Source organism: Colossoma macropomum, unplaced genomic scaffold (assembly GCF_904425465.1).
Source record: "Colossoma macropomum unplaced genomic scaffold, Colossoma_macropomum, whole genome shotgun sequence".
NCBI classification, from domain to species: domain Eukaryota; kingdom Metazoa; phylum Chordata; class Actinopteri; order Characiformes; family Serrasalmidae; genus Colossoma; species Colossoma macropomum.
The window spans coordinates 9,389,340-9,407,656 of record NW_023494805.1 but is presented as its reverse complement, the minus strand read 5'-3'; the positions used below and the strand labels follow the sequence as shown (position 1 = coordinate 9,407,656).

The 18,317-nt window shown below is 40.1% G+C and overlaps 1 protein-coding gene across 1 annotated transcript in view; it reads right to left on the bottom strand.

Moving 5' to 3' along the window:
- Window positions 1-17,644, bottom strand: part of LOC118825669 (cadherin-2-like) — a 162,800-nt gene extending 145,156 nt beyond the window's left edge. The window contains 2 exon segments of the mRNA XM_036596403.1: window positions 12,094-12,202; window positions 17,408-17,644. Coding sequence (XP_036452296.1) covers window positions 12,094-12,202; window positions 17,408-17,464 — 166 coding nt within the window. The 5' untranslated portion in view covers window positions 17,465-17,644.
- Window positions 17,645-18,317: the final 673 nt, after the last annotated feature.

Here is an 18,317-nt window from a genome sequence, read left to right as displayed (position 1 = left end):
GTTGCAGCGGTTGGAGAACATCCCTCAGAGGCACAACCGGTGGAGCATCCTGATTTACCGAGTACAGGTCACTGAGGGTCAGGCTTGGCCAAACATACTACTCTCTAAATGAATGGTTTCTGGGGACCCTCTGCCCTGCACTGTTTCAAGTATTCCCTGCCCCAACATACTTTATCCAGCTCATTTGTTGGGATATGGGGATTCTTAGACAGTGCAGGGAAGTGGGTCCTCAGGAATAACTGTGCTAAATGCTAAGAGTGCACCGACATGGGAACTGTGGGCTAATGCTAACATCTGATATTTTATTGCATTAGCAATAAACTTCTGTAGGGTTCACTGAATACATTACCAAATATCCATTCAATTACATTTATGGCATTTGGCTTACACTTGTATCCAGAGGGACTTACAATTTGATCATTTTACACAAGTAGGTGAAGGTAGTGGTAGGAGTCTTGCCCAAGGACTCATATTGGTATAGTGTAGGGTGTTTCCCCAGATGGGGGATTGAACCCCAGTCTACAGCATAAAAGCCGGACGTGTTACCCACTACAGTATACCAACCAATTTGAAATATCAGTCAAATCTAAACAGCCATCTGATTCCGATATTTTTTTAAAGCACTTATTTACCAAGACCGATATGATTCTGATATCACTGTGCGTCCCTACTAAATACTTTAATGTGGCTACACCATCAGGCTACACCAGAAGCCCCTCAAATGTGAAAACCCCTAAAGAAAACACTTCTAGCCTGGTGTTTCCCAATCCTGGACCTCGAGTGCCCCTTTTACAGCACATTTTCATGTTTTCCCTACTCCCAACACGCCTGACGCAACTCATCAGCTAATTAACAGATTCTTATTGAGTTTAAAACGGGCATACAGCAGGGAAAGTACTAAAACATGCAGTGCAGTGGGACCCCTGGACCAGAATTGAGAAATACTGCTCTACTTTAGTCGACACAGAAAAGGCAAAAGCCATTCTTTGATTAAATGAGACTGTCCCGTTTGGATTGGTCAGGGACTAGGCCTAATCTATGTCTGGAAAAAAGTCTTTATCCATTTAGATGATTTGCATTTCATTTGGTGGAAGTAGTTGTCTTTCTGGCCATTTGAGCACACTCATTTGTATTGGTACCGAATGACAGTGCCTGTCGTCCCCAGAGGTTTTAGGCAGTCCAAAAATTTTTAACTGTGCCTCGGCTTAATTAGGCATTGTACAGCAGGCTTCTTAACACCCTTAATAGGAATGGCATTTATACTGTAATGACTATTTCTCATTTCAATCCTTGCTACACTCACAGAGGGAATGAAACAGGATGCAAATTCAAGTGTTGAATATTGCAATGTCATTTTAGTGTCTCTGTATATCAAATTTGGGAGCTGCAGAATTTATTGGCTGCAGCTCACAACAAATGAGGCACAGTTTCTAAATTGCAAAAGATGGTAATGCTGGGTTGTTTATCACCTAGGAGTTGGCAAAAAGTATAATATCACATTATCACAATAAAACATTTTTCAATGCATGGTGTGCATCATAATATTTTTAGAATAGTCTTTACAGGTTTGATAAGTTGGAACAGATAAAAAGGCACATTTTAAAAAGACTATGCACTGTTCTACCCCTATAATCCAAGGATTTTTATGGAACACTTCATGTACTACACTGCACTAAATCCAATTAACCAATAAAGCAGAGCTAGTTATAGGGATGCCCTAACACAGAGGTCGGCAACCCAAATGTTAAGAAGAGCTGTTTTGTCCTTTCAACAAAAATCAAAAATATTTTTTTGTCTTTTTACTTAAGTAACGTTTTACAATATTGGCTGTAAGTACGTCTCAGTATGTGCTAATGTCCTAGTGAAGACTAAAAAATATAATATAAACAAAAAAAACGCAGACTTACTTTGCTCTGCTTTAACTTTAGCTCAGCTATACCTGTTTTTCTCGCATCTCTGGCAGGAAACTTTTCCACAAAAGTAGAGTAGTTTCTTGTAAAATGTCTCTCAACGTTCAAGTTTTTACCAGGCTGAAGTCGCTTCTCATCTGCCAGCTTCTTGTTCAATTTCTCCTGTTCCACCTTAAATGGTGCCTAAGGAGCCTGCACCATTTAAGATGGAATGGGAGAATTTGAACGAGAAGCTGGCAAACCAGCTGAGAGCTTACAAATGCAAATAAGTCCAGTTGTCTCCAAATTATCAATGTTCATCTTAAACCTTTCTCTTCACGGTTTCGTTAGCTACTAGCTAGGCAAGGTTATCTGCTCTGGGAAATGACCAGCAGTCAGCACGCCAGTCTTCAGGGTTGAAGGTCGACGAGTTAGCAGTTACACATTAACATTAATTAAAACTGTGTTTGAACGACCAGCAGAGCTTTTTTTTCTGCAAAGGAGGATTATTTTATTTTTATCTAAAAACCTAAATCTGCTGTGGAGCCACAACAGGGCAGTAAAAGAGCTGCGTGTTGCCGATCCCTGCCCTAACACTTCAGCAGAAAATGGTCAAAAGAGAAAAAAGGCAAAAAAAGACAAGATTAGTTCACTTGAGCCACTCGGCGCAGACGCATTAAAACAGTTTGAGCAGCAGCAGATAAACAGTGAAAAAAAGTTAGCTGTGTGGAAATATTTCACTGTTTTGGTGGGAAATTAGACTAGAAATTTATAACCTCTGTTCATGCATGAAGAGAGGATTCACAGCTCAAGAACTTCACTTGAAAACACAGCATCCCGCTCAATACGCAGAACATAACAAAACAACAGAAGCAGAAAAGGAAAGTCCCAGTAAATTCACAAACAGCACTGCCAAAGTGCAACAAATAACTCAAAAATAATGCAATTCTTTGTTTGGATGACCAATGATGTTGTTGAGAGTGTTTGATTTCATTCTGTAGCCTACATACTGTAATCATTTTAGTATGATTACAGTTCACTTTATGTAAACTTATTGTCAGCTCAGTTTCATCCTATTGAAAGCCAATTTCATGAATAATAGAAGTGTATCTTCTGTTGTCTTTTTGCAGTCTTTTATGTTAGTTAGCTTTTTATGTTTAGTATGTTCATTCAAAAGCATAAATAAAATACCAAATTCTCAGATTTGTTTTCATTTCAGTGCATCACTCACTCAATTATGCTCTCTTTGTAACATACACGCAGTTGATCAGTGTTCTTTAAGTCCCAACATCCACAACACTCTCAGGGAAGTATATTATAACACATTGTGACATAATTCATCACATGAATGATAAATATCATACTCATACCCTCCCTACTCACCCTCGTTAACAGAAAAGAAAGCCATAGCTACCAAACTCCAAAACTATTTGCGTGGGCATCACTGCAAGGTCTGTTCCTGAGAAAACGAGACCGCATGTCAAAGAAATGAGATCTTCATAAACACACGACTGTGAAATGTTTCAGCTTATGGTAAGCAGGGTGTGAATTTCATCATAACATCATCTCAATATAAAATCATCTGCTTATTGTGGGTGCTGGTAAAGGCTGAATGTGGAAAGGAGGAAAAAAAGACCCGACCGGTTTCGAGTGAGCGCCTCTTGCATGAGAGCGCGTTGACTTTGCTTGTTTCTACCACATTGTGAAGTCAGCCAACCGTGGATCCTCACTTACGGACTTGACCCTGACTACGAAGGTCTCTCGCTCGACACAGCCGCGGTCAGCCACTCTTTCGCTCCCTCTCAGCACTCAAAAACCAGGGACAAGAATCCACATTCGGCCCTTTCCTTCACGCCAAGAAACACTTCATTAGCAATAAAAACGCTAGCCACGGAGAAGAGGGGTGCAGAGCGGGGAAAAAATGAAAGCAGGATGGATGGCTTTGAGGGAGTGGGGAGGGGGTGGCTGGGTGGCGCCATGAAAGTGTATTACGTTCAATTAGGCTTTGGGGAATATTCATTAACCCAGTTTTCGGAGAGGAGAGTCAAGGCTGCATAATGGTCGGGCTGAATCATGATGCTATGGCTAAAAATGAACAAGACTTTTTAAAAGCTAGGCCATTACGTAGCATCACTGGTGCATTAGTGGAAACCTCTATCAGGAACTTTTAAAAATAGCAAGGCCTCGACCTGCTGCAAGGAGCTGTAATGTGCTGCATGCCAAATAGTAAATGGCTTTCTCAGCTTTACGCTTTCTGCTTAAACATAGGCCTGCTAAGAGACTGGATCCACTGATAAAGCCTTATTTACACTAACAATGTAGATACCAGAAAATGGTCATATGTTCAGAGATTCAATTAAGAACAGCTCATTTTAAAGGGTTTCTTATCTACATTATTCCTCACCATTACCTTTTCCCTCTGCTGACAGCCTTAATTTATTTTTACACAACCCTCTTCCAACCTTTCTTCCCCCTTAGAATAAAACAGGCTATTTTTGTTACCGTGGCTGATAACTGTGACTTTAACACTCCTTAAAACTTGAGTGCGAATGGACGGGGCTAAACTGCTGTAGGCTGAGTAGGTGGACATATTGATATGAGCTGGTTTTTGTGACATCACAAAAACAAACTCAACACAGACTGTTCTTCTGCCTTAATTTCAACTTGTGGGCAGTAAAAGGTACATTTTGACACTTTAAAGTGTCCATATCCCGTAATTTCCTTGTATTTTACATTTTTCCCTGAATTCTATTCATGAATTATGCATAGTTTTATGTAGCAAAACAGTCAAAATCCATTGTTACATCATAATTCTGCCTCAATCAAAAAGTAGTCCTTGTTGAAACACTCCTTATAACTTCAACGCGAATGGGAGGAGCTAAACTGCTGTAGGCTGAACAGGCAGATATAAGTAAATGCACTGGATTTTCTGATATCACAAAGAGAATGGATTCGAAATAGGCTGTTTTTGCAGGTTGATTTCCATATATGGACTATACATTTTGAAAGTTTAGCAGTGTTTACATACTCCACAAACTTTTCATTTAAAAAAGTAAGAAAATTTCAGTTTTCCATGATATGGGTCCTTTAAAAATGTTGATATACTGCATTTTTGTTTAAAAATAAGTAAGAAAAATTTGGTCATGCATGATATGAGACCTTTAAAGCTTAGTTGTTTTTAAAGACAAAAGCTCAGACAGGTATCAGTATTGGTTATGCGCTTTAAAATCGCTATTGGTAAAGCAGTATCAGTGTCTAATTAAAATGATATATAAGAATGAAAAACACATTCATTTTTTTAACTATGCATAAAGGCTGGTCATCTTACAGACCTGTTTACATACGGCATAGTCAAATATCCCTCCTTTCATGTAAAACCTTTTTACTGCACTCCAAAGCCAGTTCATATGCCTGTTAATCATTTCCTGAAAGTTGCTCCCTGGATGCAGATGCCTCGACTCTTTTTTGTTTCGACCAGTCAAGTCCTAAATTCCATCTGAAAGACCATTAAACAACGTTCCCTACATTAGTGAAATGAGATCGTCCATTTGCAACACACCACCCCGGTGCTACAATCCTGCTTGACGGAGCGGACGAGCAACGTGCATCCTCACACACGTGTGACATATTTCCTGACCTGCTCTGCCGAGGCAAAGAGGCCCAATGAGCGTGTAGGCCCAGGTATGAAGAAACAAACCAACTGCAGCAAGAGTCGGTCCAGAGTTATTTCACTCATTATTTACGGCCTTGAGGCTGCAATTAAGCAAAGTAATGAATGTGGCCAGGCCCCCCCTCCTTAGACTAGTCTGGCATGCTATTAATCCCACCTCATGCAGCTACGAGGATCTTGGAAGGGAAAAAAGCACACACACTCACAAAAACAATGCATCCACACACTCTCAACGTGGGGAAAACGCTTACAATGCAAGTTTTTTTAAAGTACCGTATCACAAAGATCATTTTAGCTTCTGAAATAGGAGACTTAACATTCCTTTACAGCATGCAGTTGGAATAAGAGCTGATCTGTACCTGATCTGGCCTGATTTAGCAAATTATCTTTGAATTTAACTCATTTTGTGTGATTCGAAATATTAGTTGTGCAAGTTGACAGAAAAATTTCAATGTATATTCACATTTAGATAGTGTAGTGTGTGTATATATATATATATATACACATATATATATATATATATATATATATATATATCACACACACATATATATATATATATATATATATATATATATTCACACACTACACTATATATATATATATATATATATATATATATATATATATATAGGTAGCGCTGTTGTTGGAAGAAAACCTTGTATCTCCATTTTTGATGTTTTTCAGTTTTTACACAATTTGAAAATACCTGTTACGCTTACTCTGACTTTACATCTACAAGGTGGACTGACAAGGTAGGAGTGTCTAATAGAGTGGACAGTGAGTGGACAGAGTGTTTAAAAACTCCAGCAGCACTGCTGTGTCTGATCCACTCGTACCAGCACAACACACACTAACACACCACCACCACGTCAGTGTTACTGCAGTGCTGAGAATGATCCACTACCCAAACAGTACCTGCTCTGTGAGGGTCCATGGGGGTCCTGACCACTGAAGAACAGGGTAAAAGGGGGCTAACAAAGTATGCAGAGAAACAGATGGACTACAGTCTGTAATTTGTACCTTTTCATAACCTAATGTTTACGCTAAAAGCGATAAAATAATAAAAGTAATTACAAAACAGTACCAAGAAATAAATAAATTGAAATATTTTTGAGTGATGCTTTACAAATGATATGAAATGTGACTGAAATGCCTTTGGTATAAGACCACTCTGAGTACTTTAACACAAGACTTTGAGATCTTTGTACTACTTCTGTGTTCGGGAAACTGGGCCAGTCTGAGTACAGTACCAGACTGCTCTGGCCACTCTGTGGAAAAGCTGGGCCCTACAGGGGGCTGTCATTAGTAGATGGTGTTTCATTAGCACAGCCTCTGGCTGTTAGTTTCCCTGTTGGGTTGTGAGAACGCCGCTCCAGCGTGTTGCGCTGACGCCAATGCCCGATGCACATGCAGGATAGATGAAGAACGGGGGGAAGGGCGAGGATAAAGACATGCTTCTATAATTATCAAGTGTTTTCGACGGCTGATCTTGGATCAGATCCACTTTTTCCATGCAATTAGCATCTTTAGACTACAAAAGACAGAAACTGATCCTCGACCAGCCCTCTTACAGGAAATCTGGTAAATAATGGGCTGGGAGGGTGAGCAATAAAAGAGGACATTGACTATCAGCAGCCTCGAGCCCTGGTTCCTGGCTGATCCTCCGACAAAGGCGAAGGCAAAGTGCCTACACTGGAAGAGATCGAATAGAGGGGGAGTGGTGTGGGTTGAAAGGGCAGAGAAAGCAAACGGAGACCTCTGACCTACGTCATTCTCCTCCCCCCCCTCTCTCTCTACCCACCCATCCCCCCGGTGTCACTCTCCCCATGACTACCTCACACTCTCCACTAGCTGTGACTTCTGTGCCGAACGTGTGAAATCCCACAGCATCTTCTTAAGGCTTTCTCTGACCTGCAGGTTCCTCGCTTCTCTGCGAGGTGCAGCTTTATTTGGAAGTGGACGCTAATCAACAGCAGGGCTGAGGAAGGAGCTCGCACCACGGTGAGGGTTCTCAGAGGTGGCATTTGGTCGCAGCGCACCGGTTGACCCACAAAACCATTTAGGCAGCAGCTGCGTACGTGCTTCATTCACATCTTCATTTACTACTGTCAGGAAGTGCTCTGTCGCCTGCAACTGTAACTTAAAATGAGGGCCGTTCACTGACCATTTGGGCTCGAGCAACAAAGAAGCAAGAGCAAAAACATTCACAGCTGAAACAGCCCACAGAACATAGTGTCTGTTGAGATTTGCATTAGACTTCCCTCTCAATAACATGACCATGACAGTCATGGAAAAAAGATGCTGCATCTCAGCATTGATTACTTATAATACAATCATCATATTGCATTATTGAAGACTTTTATTTATATGTTAGGAGTATAACAACACAATTATTGTATTGTATGATTCAATATGTACAGGTCTTGAACAACACATCCAGCAGACTGGAGCAAATACAGTCCTCAGTTTAATACTGATTATATTGCATAATGAATGAAAACGAAACAAGCAAGCCAACAACGAAGGCACACCATCCCTCCTCTGAAAATATCACTTTCATTTTTTCCTCAGAATCAAGAGCAGGGAGGAGAAGCTTATTAATTATATTATATATTATTACTATGAGCTTATTAGCTTGAAGCCAACATATTAGTTTGTGGCACAATATTATAAAATATTATGCTTTTAAAATGGTGAATGCTCTAATAAACTGAAACTGAAACAACGAAAAAATTATTTGGTTACTCATTATGTTTCATCACAGGAAGATGGGAAAAATATACAGGCTGACAATAAAGAAAAGTGTGATATTTTTTCTCATATTTGCAAGTAAATATGTTTCATTATGCTGCTCCAAAATATGAGTGCCTGAATGTGAGCACGTTGACAAGGACGCGTTGTTAGGGATGGCAAAGAAAGCATGACTGTAGCGGTGGGCAATATGATGATATGTTAACATAATTGTGATAAATGATGTCACAATTTGCATTTCTGAGCATATCGTGGATCTCACCAGCACATGAAGAACACTGAACAAATGCATTTGTCAGTACAAAGACAGCATAATCCGTTCTGTTCATTATGATTTAGAGCACAGTGTGAAATGTTGAATAAAAAAATCAGGTAACACTTTGAGTGGTACTTTATAGATGATTAATAAATGCTTAACAGATTATCAGTAACTATCAACAACATATCAGTGAAGCAGCAGTAGTGAAGCATCTGAATACACTGAAGTAAATATCTTGTAGATGTTCTGTTGATACATTACTTACATTAAGTAGACGTATTGTTAATATGCAACCTCAACCCAAAACCTAACCCTAACCCTCTGTTCTAACTTCAAACGTATCTGTTCCACTTATCGAAGACCCAAAACATTGTGACTTGTAGCGGTTATCAAGTATCGTGATATTGTATTTTCTCCATATCGTCCACCCCTACATGATCGTATCACTAACTGGGCTGACAACTCTAGCTAATGTTAGCTAGGTCCTTACACAATGAAAATATGTTCATATTTATCATATTTCTCTGACAAACTAACATGTTGGCACCTTGTCCACTGAGGAGAAAAGACCTCATGTAGAACGACAAGTTCATCAGCTCATGTCTCATGAAATCTTAAGGACACTCCAATATCAAAATTAGTCGGAATGCACATCTCTAATGTAAACACTAACATACTAACACATGGCAGAATTTCAGGCACTCCCAACTTTTGCCATAGCAAAAAATGTATCGAATTGAAAGACCACCGTATTGTATCGAATCAAATAATGAATTTTGTGAATCATTACAACCCTATTATATATGTGGTCATTCTGACAGACTGCAATACACTACAGGAAGTGCTGGGGGCGGTATGGCTTCTTTTGTTCTGCATCACTATAAAAAAAGAAGAACTTCTTGTTGCACAGATGGAACTTTTAATGACAGCGGTGCCGTGACTGTGGCCAAATGAGAGGGAGCTGCAGAAGGCATAATGGTTTGATTAGTGGATTAATCAAATACAGTAGATTAAACCAACATCGCAATCATTAGTTGTAACCCTACCCACTAAAAACAACCCAAACAGATCTTAAATGAGTGAAATCCCACTCTATTCTCAGTACACAGCTCTGTATGCATTACAAACAGAGTGAGCAAGGCTCTGAACGACTGGTGGTAAATTTCTTACTTGTACTCATAAAGCACCAAGAAGCATTTTCGAAGTGACAGGCTTTTTCTCTCGGGTCAGGAAGACAGGCTATGTGGAGGCGTTGGACACAAACCCAGGGATCACACAAAGCACACACAGTCATTCTGTGCTGTCTTCTGAAGGGGATGCTATTCAACAGCAAAGGAAAAAGGACGACCGCTCTTCTACCTGCCCACTTTGCCAGGTACTTGTGATCGGGCCACATCTCCTTTTATCTGCTTTGATGTCAACAAGTAGCAAAACAATTACGGCAAATGTAAAGGTGCATCATTCCTGGACTTTAAAGACACTTCTCCAGGACCGAAAACAAGCCCTCTGGCCTCCAGTATTGTTTCCCCACACTGTTCTACCGTACTCAGCTATTCTGCACGTATAAAAAGGTACCATACTTAGTCTTAACAAACCGAGCCATTTTCATATGAAGGTGAGAAACGAGATTCTTCCTCTAACTGCTAACAATTAAAATGGACTGATTTATTCAGAACAACAAACTCGACTACTCTGCCCTCTTTTTCCATTGTTTTTCTTTCTGGCAGCAAATTTAAGAAAGTGGAAATTCAGCAAAAGCTCTTCAAAAAACTCTTTGTGCGAGTCCATGATTAGAAGCAGAGCTAAGGCCCTGCAGATTTGGACGTTTATTGGCATACAAACCAAACAACATAGCTTTTAAGCCCACATAACAGCGCGGCTAATTGTTTAAATATGTCTGAAGCTTGTTTTCACCCACCATAGCGCAGAGCCACACACATGGAGCTTGGAGATACATACACTCACTCACTCACTCACTCATTCACACACACACGCACACACAAACTGTTCTCCTGCCAGACCACAGCACCTTACAAACAACCAGCACACATGTCCACATGCACAAAGAACATTTGATAGCTTCCTTCTTTCTTGCTCGGTACATTACCAACAGCAGGATAGCACATACATACCAGGGCTCAACTGATAGGAAACAGTTGTAACTGATACTGATACTGACTTTAAAAGGCTTAAAAATTTGGAAAATAATGGCCGATGCATGTTTATATGGTCAAACATGTAACAGCCTCCAACAGTTTTAGTTAAAGTCAACTTGAACTGGAAATTATAACGTGTTTTTCTTCCATAGTGACGTATTTCCCAATAAAACAATGTATCAGAGAGGGTCTTCTCACTCATTGTGGGGGGTATAGCATAGTGGAAAACAAAGTGGCAGACTAGGGTTCAATTCTTTGTCTAGATGACTACACCATGTTATACTTGTGCTCATCTATATTGGGCAAGACTCCTAATGCTGCATTCATCTACCTCTGATTAAACTGCAAGTCACTCTGGATAAGAGTGTCCTTCCAAAAGTATAAATGGAATGACATAAACAAAAATCCCAAGACATTTTAGAGATGACGAGGGTCATAACATTATGTTCTAGAATGACCCCTTAAAATCCCAAGAGTATTACTTACTAAGGCTTATTATTGAGTATCTACAGGGACTTCAGTACAAACTAACTGAGCTATTCTTAGGTTATAGAAGTGTGTAATATAACGTTGGGCCTGCTGGTGGGCCCTGGCCATGTAAGGGGTTAACCCAATGGGGCCTCAAATCATTTAAACCCACAGCCAGAGGTCTTACTGTGCATGCACACCCACATTGAGCATGGTAAATACAGAGGAGTATGTAGAATCAGAGCTTTTTGTCTGCTACCATGTTTTCTTTCACTGTATAAAAGATGCAAGAGGCTGCCTTTATTATCGTTTATAGTTGGATGTGCTGTGATTTTTTTCTGAGTGGCTGTGTGAGCTCATTCAGAGCGCATTTCAAATCATTAAGCACTATGTGACATATTCATATTCATGTCTTTGCTTGTACTGAATGGTAGTTTGTGAGACAAACTAAATGCAAATTATGAAATTTTGGATTTGGCACATTATTATCAAATAAAGGCAACGACACATTAAGGATCAACATAATTAATAATGAGGAAGAGCTGACTAACAGCAGAAATAGCCACTGTGTTGGCTTTAAAAGGGTTAAGTGATGCCATAGGATGAATCTTTTTATGTTCAGATTTACCAGTTCAGCCTGTATTACTGTCATAGAAATGAGCTGAAAGTGACTGTCTCTACGGAAGTCTTTATAAAGACTGGACTGTGAGCAAGAAACTGGTTTTCTTCATGTCAGAAGTTTCTTACAAGATGAGTCACTACTTATCTCTGCTTTATTGGCTTGAAATTTTGCCAATATCGTCCGTGAGATCATGATATCAGCCAATCAATATATCAGTGGAGCCCCAACATACATCCACACCCACACACAGACGAGGTAAATGCGAGTTTCTTTACCGGTGAGCAGCGGCTGTCCCTCCAGCAGTTTTTCAGGCAGTGAAGCATCGTACACATCTTCAGCAAAACCCGGCATGCACAGCGGGGGGCCTCTGCCGTGTGTGCCAGTCTGCAGAAAACACACAGAGTGACTCATCAGTCCACAATTAACATTCCCCAATCCTTAGACCTTCACCCCACACGCACCCGCACACCCACGCACGCACAAAGGCAGCACCTGTTTTATAGCGGGACAGCGAGTGCAATTAGGGTAATGAGGCCGGCGAGGTTAAGTGTTCTGCTGGGAAGCATGGCAGGAAGGCCAGAACAGGAGCCGTTTGTTTTTTACTGAGGGTGAGCTTGTGCAAAGGCCAGTAATCGATCGGCAGCTCAGATCGCTTCAGATAAACAGCTCCTTCTGACCGGCCTGGGGACGGTGGTCAGAAATGCAAAAAAAAAAGAAGGACAGGGTCCTGAAACATTCACAACATCAGGAAAATGGTTCTAATAAGTCAGAGTGAGCCTGTGATGTTGTACTAGGGATGAGTGACATGGCAAAATATAACATGATATGTATCACTAGGAGTGGATGATACAGAAAAAATATATCAGCCATACTTACAGGCATTTTTTGCAATTTAATATTTTGACACATACACACAATGCACTAGCAGTGCCACGTTTAAAAAGTGCCTTTAAAAGTGATTTGTATTTAACTTTTCATATACTGTAATGCACTAAATACAAATATACAGGACTAATTATAAAGTCAGTCCGTGTTCTTTAAGTATGATATGCACAATATTCTTAGAAAGGCATATTACGACCAAAGCCCAATTCCAAAAGAAGTTGGGGCAGCAGGTAGAATGCAAATAAAAACAAAGGTTTGCAAACTGTATATTACAGGTATTTAATTGAAAACAGCACAACAATGATATATCTAATATTTTACCTCATCAACTTTTGTAAATGTATACTATTTCCAAATGTGATGCCTGCAACACATTCCAAAAAAGTTGGCACAGGGGCAAAGTAAGACTGGGAAGTTTGTGGAATGATCAAAACACCTGTTTTTGGAACTTTGCCCAAGTAAACAGGTACATAGGTAGCAGGTGATGTTGTCACGATTGGAGGTAAAAGGAGCATTCATGAAATATTTCAACAGTTTGACAACAACACACGATTGTATTAGGGATTTCACCATCTACAGTCCATAACATTCTTGAAGAATTTGGAGAAATGTGCGTAAAGGGCAAAGCCGAAAAAACGTTTTTGAATGACCCTTGATCTCTCATGCGGCACTGCTTAAAAAACCGACATGCTCCTGTAATGAACATAACCACACTGGCTCAGGAACACTTTGGAAAACCCCTGTCAGTTGTTGCTTCATTTACAAATCCAAATTAAGATGCAAAGTGGAAGCCATATATTGTCGCTGTCCAAAACAACCATGTATCTCCATTTTTGTCAGTTTTTATTTTTCTACATCATAACACACCAGCCGTCCTTTATGGTGTGCGGAAATTTTCTGATGATTGGACAAACAGAAATGCTCCAAAATCACTTGGAATAAAACCTCTTTACATTAACTTACACTGAAAGGTAAGAGTGTTTTATTCTTCTCCTGTGAAGTTACTATTTTAGAGACACTTGTTTTTTCCTGGACAGCGACGATATACAGACACAACCACAGAGCCGCCGACTTCTCTGGGCTAAGGCTCATCTGAGACAGACTAATGCACAGTGGAAACGTGCTGTGGTCTGACGTGTCCGCCTTTGAAATTGTTTTTGGAAATAATGGTCGTTGCATTCGCCAGACCAAAGAAGAAATGGGCCATCCTGATGTTTTCTGATGCAAAGTTCAAAAGCCAGCATCTGTCATGGTACGGGGGGTTATGTTAGTGGGTAACATGCACATCTGTGAAGGCATCACTAATGCAGAGGGGTACACACACATTCTTTCTAGACAGATAATTATATATATATCCAAAAAACAATAACATTAATCAGTTGAAATATTAAATAGCTCGCCTTTGTACTGTTTTCAATGTAATATATGCTGAACAGAGATTTGCAAAATATTATCTGTTTTTATTTACATTTTTCTGTCTCAGCTGGTTTTGAAATTGGGTTTGTTTCACAATAACAAAATTTCTCACAGTAATGATAAACAATCTTCATATTGTCCACCTCTTTTCAATTACAGGACATTTTTATTAAAACCGTACAGCTTTCTCAGTGATTGAGGAACAAATAGCTCTGTTCTGCATTCCAGACACTACATACAGATCTACATTTCAATATTTACATCCTTTTTTACAGTGTCCTAGAAATTAGTTTAAAAACCTATTAAGTTAACAAGAGTAGAAGCACCATAGTAACATCATTTTATATCATTAGAGTCAGAACCAAACCATGTATCTCCAAAATGGTCCACGAGAAGGTAAAAACATCCTTAACTTATAATGTACACTCTTAAAAAAGAGGGTTCTTCAAGGGTTCTTTAGTAAAGAAAATGGTTCTATCTTGAACCAAGAACCCTTTTAAAGGGTTCTTTGCATCATGACAGGTTCTTCAGATTGATGGAGAATGTGCTATAGATGGTTATATATAGAATCTTTTTGAAAAGGGTTCTATGTAGCACCAAAAAAAAATTCCACTATTGTAACAAGCCAAGAAACCGTTTGGTACTATATAGAACCCTTTTTGCTAAGGCTGTAAGTTAAATGATAGTCATTTTGGGCGATTTCCATTATTCATCATGCAATGTTGACACAGTGTAAACAGCAGCATTTTTTCAAATCATGAGGAAAAAGTGAAAAACAGCAAAAATGGAGATACACAGTTTTGCTCAGACCTGCAACTGAACTGGTTTTATACCACTGTAAACTGATTCAGAACTTTCAGACGGTGATTCCAGTCTCCTGAATGGCAGGCTGTGTATCACACTGCACAAACACCACCCCGGACCCCCCAATACCCCCTACTAAACATGACCCCCACCACCCTGCATCCACCCCCACCAGCACCACAAGGTCTTAATCCCATTTCTTTTGTGCGGACCTCCAAAAGAATGCGAGTTCCAGAGCATGACGGCATTATGGGTATTCGTGCCACTTGCCTCTTTCAATCAGCGGAATTTCAATGAAAGCGGAGGGGAGCCAGAACAATGGCTGGTTATTGCTGAATTAACAGCACACATTACACAGGATACACTAAACACAGGACCAAACTAGCTCGACATGCTGTTTAGCCACCACAACCGGAGAAGAGAAGCAGGAACAAGGCATTTGTAGTGCTGAAGACAACAGTCAGCACTAATCATTTGTGAAATGACTTACTTGTCACACGTCTAGAACCAAAAACTCAAGATATGTTTTCATATCAAGTGCTGCAAACACTCATTTGTTTGCTCAGCAGTTGGTCAACAGAAGCATAAATCAACAAAGAATCTCAGGACACGACGTTTCGTCCAGCATTTTCACTGATTAACTGGGTTTCAGTTCATCTGCGTCCTAAAAAAAGGGAACAGCAAGCATTGTTTGTTGTTTGCATGGTCAAATTCTCCTTGATGTTCTTTAGATAAACCTTTTAAAAATGGTTCCACCAAGAGGGGTTCTGCTACTGTTACAAGTCACAGAACGTTTCTTTGGTACCATGTAGAACTGTTCTTTTTTTTTTCAAAATTATTCTACCAAGAATAGTTCCGCTACTGTTACAATTCACAGAACCTTTCTTTGGTACTATGCAGAACCCTTTTTATATATCATTATTCCACCAAGAAGGGTTCTGCTACTGTTAGACGTCATAGAAACTTTCTTTGGTACTACGTAGAACCCTTTTATTATAATTATTCCGTCAAGAGCGGTTCCACTACTGTCACCGAAATTTTATTAAGTACTATGTAGAACCCTTTTCACATATAATTATTCCACCAAGCAGGGTTCTGCTACTGTTACAGGCTACAGAACTTCTCTTTGGTACTATGAAGAACCATTTTTATAATTATTCTGCTAAGATAATTATTCCACTAGGAAGGGTTCCGCTAGAGTTACAAGTCATAGAACCTTTCCTTGATACTATGTAGAACCATTTTTATAATTATTCTGCCAAGAAGGGTTCCACTACTGCTACAAATCATAGAAACTTTCTTTGGTACTATATAGAACGACTATTTATAATTATTCCACCCAGAAGTGTTCTGCTACTTCTACAAGTCACAGAACCTTTCTCTGGTACTATGCAAAACCCTTTTTTGATCATTATTCTGCCAAGAGGGGTTCTGGTACTGTTACAAGCCAGAGAACCTTTCTTTGGTACTACGTAGAACCCTTTTTTTATAATTATTCGCCAAGAAGGTTCCTTTACTGTCCTCTACTGTTACAAGTCATAGAACTTTTCCTTGGTACTATGAAGAACCCTGTTTTTGATAATTATTCCGCCAAGAAGGTTTCTGCTACTGTTACAAGTCAAAGAACCTTTCTTTGGTGCCATGCAGAACCATTTCTTGCAGTTTCTCCGGCAAGAAGGGTTCTGTTACTGTTACAAGTCATATGACCTGTGTTTGGTTCTATGCAGAACCATTTTTTGATAATTATTCTGCCAAGAAGTGCTCCACTAATGTTAGAAGTCATAGAACATTTCTTTGATACTACGTAGAACCTTTTTTTTCTTTATTGCTAAGAACGTTCTTAAGTAAAAGCCAGCGTCCGAAGAGCCTGCCCTTAAGACGGACACATCTCTGCTTGACCTATTTTTTGAACACAGTAAGTCACAACTTTGGGGGCTTATGAAACAATCTACTGCCAGATTAACTAGATTTAGAAAAGCCCTGATGTTCTAGCTTAAGTTCAAATACGAGAACCTGGAAAACGAGGCATGTTTGAGTCAGAGGACTGGAGGAAAGCAGCTGCTGTGTCTCTGCGTCCTGAAGCTCTCACTGCTGTTTTACACTGAACACCACCTTCAGCACCTTCAGTCCCGACAGCCAGTTTGCTGGTAAACTCCACATGATGAGCCCAACAAACAAAACCGCTGAGACGAGGCAGAAATGCACGGTGACACAAAGTTACCCGGCCTCGGCGCGGGGAGGGAAACTGTTCCGCTGAAGAGGAACCACGCAGCGAGTCTGACACGCTTTTCCGCAGGTTCTGAAGGCAGAACAGCCAAACAGCCGAACACGCGTTCCACTCAGAACATAACGAGCCCTCACATTACAGCAGTACAGCATTAGAGCAGAGAGGGAGGAGAGGAGAAGAGAGGAGAGGAAAAGAGAGGAGAGGACAGAAGAAGAGAAGAGAGGAAAAGAAAGGAGAAGAGGTTCTGTGTTCTTTACCTGCAGGACTGACAGGAGGAGTAGCAGAAGCGAGCCCCGGCCTACGGTGAGGTACATTGATGGACTTTACTGAGCTGTTTCTCCACCTCCTCCGGAATCCGTGGTAAATATCCGTTCGGGTTTCGTTCGCGTCCTTTGTAAAGAGAAAGGCGACGGGCAGCACCATGAAGCAGCTCCGTGTTCAGCTCTGAGCTCCTCCTCGCTGGTACTGAGGCTGCAACTCCGGCAGAGGACAGAAAAAACTCCACACACACACACATACACACACACATGCACCCAGAGCCGGGACGAAGCCTCTCTCTGGCTCCCCCTATCGGCCAACTCTGTATTTCTGCTTTGCTTGTTTGGCTTTTTCATCATGAAAACTGACTTTCCGCAAAAATCTCATGTGCTCTTCCCTACACTCTTAAAAACGATGGTTCTTTAAGGGTTCTGTAGCAAAGAAAATGGTTCTATATAGAATCATGAGCACTCAAAGAATCTTTTGCATGATTAAAGGCATCTTGCATCATGTAAGGGTTCTTCAGATTAATGGAGAATGTGCTGTAGATGGTTCTATATAGAACTTTTTTGGATTCTACGTAGCTGCCAAAAGCGTTCTTCTGTTGTCAAGAATAACAATAGAAGAACGCTTTTGGGTGCTATGTTGAACCCTTTTCAAAAAGGTTCTATACAGAAAAATCTGTAGCACATTTATGCACATTTTCCAACAATGTGATGCAAAGAACCCTCTAATCTTACAAAAGGCTCTTTGAGGTTCTTTTCTATTTAGAACCATTTTCTTATAGAACCATGCGCACTGAAAAGAACCTTTTGCAAGATTACAGGGTTCTTTGCATCTTAAAAAGGTTTTCAGACTGATGAAAAATGTGTTTTAGATGGCTCTATATAGAACCTTTTTGGGTTCTAT